This window comes from Pavona decussata, unplaced genomic scaffold, assembly GCF_977016875.1.
Source record: "Pavona decussata unplaced genomic scaffold, jaPavDecu1.1 SCAFFOLD_24, whole genome shotgun sequence".
NCBI lineage: Eukaryota > Metazoa > Cnidaria > Anthozoa > Scleractinia > Agariciidae > Pavona > Pavona decussata.
The window spans coordinates 860,001-866,275 of record NW_028145447.1 but is presented as its reverse complement, the minus strand read 5'-3'; the positions used below and the strand labels follow the sequence as shown (position 1 = coordinate 866,275).

Here is a 6,275-nt window from a genome sequence, read left to right as displayed (position 1 = left end):
GCAGTCGTTAAATATAATGTATGTAGAGATTCATGTTTGGATCTAGAAATTTATGGTTGATCAAACCTGTCATTTGTTGCTATTCCAATAATAACATTGTCATTGATAATATTCTTACTAGTCAATTTGTCTGCCAGAAAGAAGTTTTACAACCTTTTCCCTCCTAGGCTAAGGTAATAATGAGGTTTTTAACCAGTGTTTTAATTACTCAAGAGCAGTTTCTCAATTCTTCCCAGGTGGAAATGTGAGAAAATTATTGTTTATTTTTATGTTGACAATATTTTAATAGGAGGTTTAACAAAGATGGTATAATTTTAAAACAAAACAGCCTGGACTGTCTGTACCATTAATGAAGAGTTTGACTATGACTAAAGTTGATGGTTTCGCTTGCAAAAAGCGCTGGCGGTTTTTATTTTGTGTTGATACACTGGTACAGCTACCTCAGTCTACATGTATAAGACGAAGTAAAACTTAGTTTATGCGAGTGTAACGTTTTCTGAATGTCAGAAAACTTGCTTTGAAACATTGTTGCCCAAGGTATATTGAACTGTATGTTGTAGATAAAGTCAAGTTGCAAAGCACTGTATAGCTAGTATCAAAGTTGTCATTTTTCATGTTGTTTCAAGTTAATGATGCAAATAATCTCCGAATTTGTTTTGCTTTACCAACGTGTGACAAGTTTTTAACAGCACAAAGCTGGCAGAAAAGTGTAGTAATGTTTAATTTCTCCAGAAAGTATCCATAACCCCATCAAGGAATTTGTCAGTGTGGACTCTCCCTCTCCCTCCAGAAATTCCAATAATTAATAATTATAGCTTTAATAAAATACTTCTGTTTTTGAGACCCCTCTCCTTTCCCCGTGGAATTTCCAATCACCTTCTATGGGTGAAGTATGGATATTTCTGGAATTGTGCACTATTTTTGAGATTATGAATAAAATGCAAGAAGCTACTTCTGAAATCAGTTTTACTTGGTTCCATTTTTAGTAATTTACCATCAATAAATAGTAACTGTTATTACTTCTAATAAATAATAATATTGTTATTGCAATAATATTATTACTGCCATTTAGTGAGGCTTAGACCCCATCCACATGGATGTCTTTGAAAAAGTTAAACTTTTCTTTGTCATAAGGTTTTTTTCACATAAATGATGCCAAGTTTTGAAAACAGACCCTATAGTGTCCAGAATCAAACCCTTCATTCCATCTCAGTTGCGAAATCTTTTACATACACCAATATTTATGCATAGTGAAAATGACTGACTCAGTCCGGGGTTTTATCAAAAGCCGGGACCGAAGTTTTGGTCCCATTAACATGAACATGGTACCTGCCTTTAGCGATATTTAAAGCCAGTCTAACTAGACAAATTCATGAGTGGTGACATCTATTCAACATTAAGAACCCTCCTATCACAAGAATTAATGAAACCCCAGAGTCCGTCTGGTGAGTTGTCCTAGGCATGGACAATGTTGAAGGTTCAATGCTTATAATTTGTACTGTTATAAAGCGATCTGAAGATGATTGTGTGGATGTAGAACTTTTGTTCTGTTTTTGATGAAAACACAAACTTTTGAAAATGTATTTGTGTTGAAAACAATGGCCCTGTGACTGGAAGAAGTAAAAAACTGAAAGATTCTGGTGTGTGTACTGTACAGTGAAAATGGCATGCAAGTGTTACTGCACGTACTTGCCAACAGCACATGGCAGTGCCCATGCACTGCTTAAAGGGGAAGTATCATGGGGTTTTTGACCTCTTGTTAAAAATGGCGAAAGAGGACTTCACTTTGCTACAAAATAATTCTAGTCAGAATGAGAGGGGAGAAATCAATTCAGTTCTTGACAGGAACAACTCGTGATCTGTTCTAGCACATGTTGGAAACAAAAATACGAAAACTTGAAAATCATTAGCCTAACATTTTTCAAGTTTCATTCCATTCCGACCTACTCTTTTTCCGACCAGAGGTACTAATCGACAGTTTTATTTTACTGGGGTGATAATTTATAACAAAACTAGACAATTATTTTTTGTTTCTGTTGTCGGACAAACATTTTTGGGTTTTGAAATGACATCAAATTTTCGTGATACTTCCCCTTCAAATCGTCGGTTGACAACGCATAAATGGCAAACCAAGGGAATTTGCCCATCTTCATAACTAGCTAGGGGTTGTTCAAATTTGTTAGAATCACCATGAATACTCAGGGAGTACTCCAACCCCAATCACAGGTCACAGGGACATCGCCATAATAATTAAACAACAGAGATGGCTTGAGATGTTATCCAGAAAGATCAGGACTGCGCTGAGGTGGACACTGGAAGATGGAAGAAGGAGATGAGGCCAGCTACATGAAACATGGAGGAGGATGATTGGAACGGAAATGAAAACAGGGAGGATATGGTTTGAGGTCAAGAAGATTGAAACCTGAACAGAAAGAAATGGAAAGCTCTGATCTTTCTTGTGTACCACATAGCTAGGTGCAAAGTGGATCAAGGCAAGTCCAATTCCAAGACTAACACAGCACTTCCGATGTCTCAGTCTGCATTCAACTTTATTGTTCTCATTGTTTCCCATCTCCTAATCCTACCCTTCCTTTATTTTTACATTTTTTTATCACAAAAATATTACCTAATAAAGGAATCTTTTCATTTGAAGAAAATTATGTACACTGGTAGAGTGGATCTCGTACGTGAAACCCAGAAAAAGTGATTAACGAATTCACTTGAGATTTCTTGAGACAACAGGAAATTAATAGTACATGTGCATTTTGTACCTTGCACAACTTTTCAGGGCAATTTCATTTGACCGTGCAGCATAAGTTACAAGCACATGCATTTGGTGTAGTTTAAAAATTTAAGTCTAATACAGTAATTTGGGCACAGTGGTGATTTGTCCAAAACATAGTTCCATATTTACATTGTGATTTAAGGGCTCAAATTCACCAAACAAGCTTGTGAAATCCGGAAAAGGCATGCATCTGCTATTGCAGGCAAGTTCTTGACTATTCCAGAGAAAAAAATGGGGAACTACTTGTTGTCTAGTAAGTTTTCAAGGTATTTCTCCAAGAAGTGGGTATCCATATTCTTTGCTGGCAGAGTCTCCTGGTTCAAAATTAAAAGTAAAGGAGACTGTTCTATATCAGGGAAAAACCCACAGACTTCTAACAAAACTCTCGCTCAAAATTGTAGTCCATGGTCCCTAATGATAACCAACTACAACTATTTACTGACTCTCAAAAAGAAGGTTACAGGGTATCGATTAATATGCTAAATATACCTAATTTATTATTGTCCAATTGAAAATCCTTTCTTTACAAAATGCATAATGTTGAAACTTGCAGATCTTGCTGTCGGTGATACAACTGCCATTCCTTCCAAGTCCGTAAAAAACAGTATCAAGCCAGAAAATATTATGATAGAGTTTCACCCTTTGTAACCTGTGAAAAACACAAGTGCAAAAATATGAGCTGGAATGTGAAACATTATTCAAAGCTCAAGATAGCCTACAATCAAGGCCTCTCTCACACTTTCCCAAGAGAGTAGGGCCTGATAGAATTCTTTGTCAGACCTAGTGTAAAGAGTTCCGATTCTAGATTTTTCCCTGATTGGTAGACAAAAAATGTTTATTGGCAATCGTCCATTTTTTGTGTAGATGAGCCATGTAGCCTGGGAGAACATCTCATCTGAGGGACAGATGGATGCACATGTTACATGAAGCCCTGTGTGACAACCATCTACAGCAATAACTGGGGATGTAAAAATCTTTGGCGTGGGTTTCCAAATCACTTGAAATACTGGCTCATGATTGTGGTCTTTGGTGTAAAGTGGCATAAGACAGAGGTAGTCCCTTACGGGTGTTGGTATAAAGAAAAAGTTACTTGAATAATTGAAAAATTCTACCATTCAAATGACTGTTGTTATGATAGGAGAGGAGAAAACTGGAGTACCCAGAGAAAAACCTCTCAGAACAAGGACGAGAACCAACAACAAACTCAACCCACATATGATGCTGTGTTCAGGAATTGAACCCAAGCCATATTGGTGAGAGATGAGTGCAGGAGGCGGTTTGACATGGAACTGAGAGGTTGAAAGACATACAGCCTGTACTGCTGTTACTTACCCTAGCTTCAATATACTCTACTCTCTGTTCCAGTGATGTCAGCTGTTCATTTATCTTGGCTAGTCTTGATCTACACGACATGTCTAAATAAACAAACAACAAAGAAAAGTGATTACAAAAACAAGAAGGAAAGAAACTTTAGCACTAGTTCTAGGTCTGTGGGGGTAGACATGTCTATTTGACAATGACATCAAACATTTCAATAATGTGGAGATTTTAATTTTGCGTTGACTCAAAACAACCTCATGATCAGACATGCCTAATAGTTTTGAAATCACCTCATACTCCAATGAAAAACCCAAAGCAATCGTGAGATATACTTGTATTGTAGTTGACTGCAAAAGTTGCAGTATAAATATGCTTGCCAACTCTCATGGGTGTTCACTGAAAACATATAAGCTTGCATAAAGCTAAGATGCCCCGCGTACAGCCCAATTTCTATTGCCTGGCTATCACTCGCCAATCCAGCCTTCCAGTTTCTTAAATCAACGTGTAAACTTTATTCAACTTTAGACAAAAAAAAAATAGTTCAATAAATGTTGCCAAACAGCTGTGATCAAAATATCGATCGTGACAAGATCAACAAGCTCTTTACTCACCAAAGTCGTTCAGGAACTCTGCGATCTTTTTAATCCCTTCAGAAACAATTTCTATAAACTCTCTATTCTCCCAGTCCTGTTGAATTTGTTGCTGAACTTCAGTACTCATCGCGAGGTGTCGATATACAAGAAATAAACGTAAATATTTGCAGGAAACTCCTCGATCTCAAAGTTGAAGCGTTTTGCAAAGCGTTCAGTTTCTCAGCGGAAGGTTATTTTTATTCGGAGAGCATGCGCATAAGGTGTTTTATTCGGTTCCAGGCTTCCCACAACAACAAACATGGCGCGCGTTTCAAGTCGATTTCATGCAAATGACAATTGTAATTTTCTCCCATCAAGAAGGCCTAGGACTAAATCGCAATCCTCCAAGTGGTAAGTTTTTTTGTGATGAGCTTTACTGGATGTTAATGTATCTCTGCAAGAATTATTTTCTCTATATCACGTCGACAGTTTGTGCATACCTAATTTCAATTAAGTGACTGGGGATTTACCATTTAACAAAGCGGGTGACCAAAATTTGTCTCCACACTGCGAAGATCTCTCAGGGTAGTAGCTGTGATGTTTCTTAGCGCTCTTTTTCAGACTCCATTATGGCATAGGCGCGGATCTGGGAAAAATGTAATCGTTTTCTGATAATGCGAGCGACATTCTGCGGACTTCCGGGGGGCATACTTCCCCGGGAATTTTTTAAATTTTAACTCCTGAAAGTACCATTTCCTGGTTTTTAAGTCACTCTGACAGACACATTTTCAATACTTAAACCTGGGAATTTTCTTTTTCTTTAAAAAGATATATTTATTGTAAAAATCTGACCGTTTTCCGTTGTGAGGAAGCGGTACCGGTATGGGTCCGCGTCGGCGATCCCCCTCCGAAATTGACAACGTAATTATGATCAAAAAGTAAATGCAAACATTTTATTGCTTGAATTCGCTTCTACAATGTTCAGACGTTTCGGGAGTAAGTGTCAATAACCCCTTGATCTATAAACTGATTAACGTGGATGAAAAGAAGGATCTGTGAAAGAGGAGGGAGTCACCAGCTCGAAACAGCTGTCCATAGTTGCATTGTTTTTTCTTTCGGTTTGGTCTCTATCACGTCGCTGTCGTGTTAAGTTTTCAACGCTGTCAGATCAGCCTTGCTCTCTTTACTTGTGTTATTCAATTATTCACGAAAGGTCTGAACAGTGTAGAGACAAATTGAAGGCCTAGAAAATTGAACATTTACTTTTCCGACAAGACAACCCAGATCAAACTCCGTAGCGCAAGCTTAACTATGGTGAAATTTATCAAGTCCGTGTTCACATTGTTCATGAATATTATCAAAATTTGGTCGTTTTACCGTAAATGGGCGATTTTTCCCTATTTCTGCTATTTGCTGTTGTCTGCACGCGAGAAAGTGCTCGAAAAATAAACTTAGCCATTCTCACATCCAGTTCTCTTTTCGTCCGGTTCACACTCTTCTTAAACTCGGGTTGCCCCCCGCCCCCCACCCCACCCCTTATTTTGCAGATGATGGCTATAATATGCAGTGTACACCGAGAACATAGGGGCAGGGTTAAC

At 37.9% G+C, this 6,275-nt stretch overlaps 2 protein-coding genes across 2 annotated transcripts in view; one reads left to right on the top strand and one right to left on the bottom strand.

Annotated features, from left to right (window-relative positions):
- Positions 1–2,530: 2,530 nt before the first annotated feature.
- On the bottom strand, positions 2,531–4,913 carry LOC146485891 (protein BRICK1-like). Its single transcript, XM_085102765.1, has 3 exons — positions 4,717–4,913; positions 4,118–4,200; positions 2,531–3,434 (listed from the first exon to the last, which is right to left on the bottom strand). Exons 1-3 carry the CDS (start codon positions 4,823–4,825, stop codon positions 3,408–3,410), a joined length of 219 nt encoding a protein of 72 aa, XP_084958891.1. The 5' UTR covers positions 4,826–4,913; the 3' UTR covers positions 2,531–3,407.
- A 94-nt stretch (positions 4,914–5,007) lies between these two features.
- Positions 5,008–6,275, top strand: part of LOC146485889 (stabilin-2-like) — a 100,038-nt gene continuing 98,770 nt past the window's right edge. Inside the window, exon 1 of the mRNA XM_085102828.1 lies at positions 5,008–5,088. Within this exon, the coding sequence (XP_084958954.1) occupies positions 5,022–5,088 (67 nt within the window). The 5' untranslated portion in view covers positions 5,008–5,021. The remainder of the gene's footprint in view (positions 5,089–6,275) is intronic.

Bases quoted from the DNA above. Each gene is read 5' to 3' on its own strand.
- LOC146485891 (XM_085102765.1), bottom strand. From the start codon at position 4,825: ATGAGTACTGAAGTTCAGCAACAAATTCAACAGGACTGGGAGAATAGA. The intron at 4,201-4,716 runs GTGAGTAAAGAG...TTGTTTATTTAG, and splicing joins AGAGTTCCTGAACGACTTTG to ACATGTCGTGTAGATCAAGA. The intron at 3,435-4,117 runs GTAAGTAACAGC...TGTTTTTCACAG, and splicing joins TAGAGTATATTGAAGCTAGG to GTTACAAAGGGTGAAACTCT.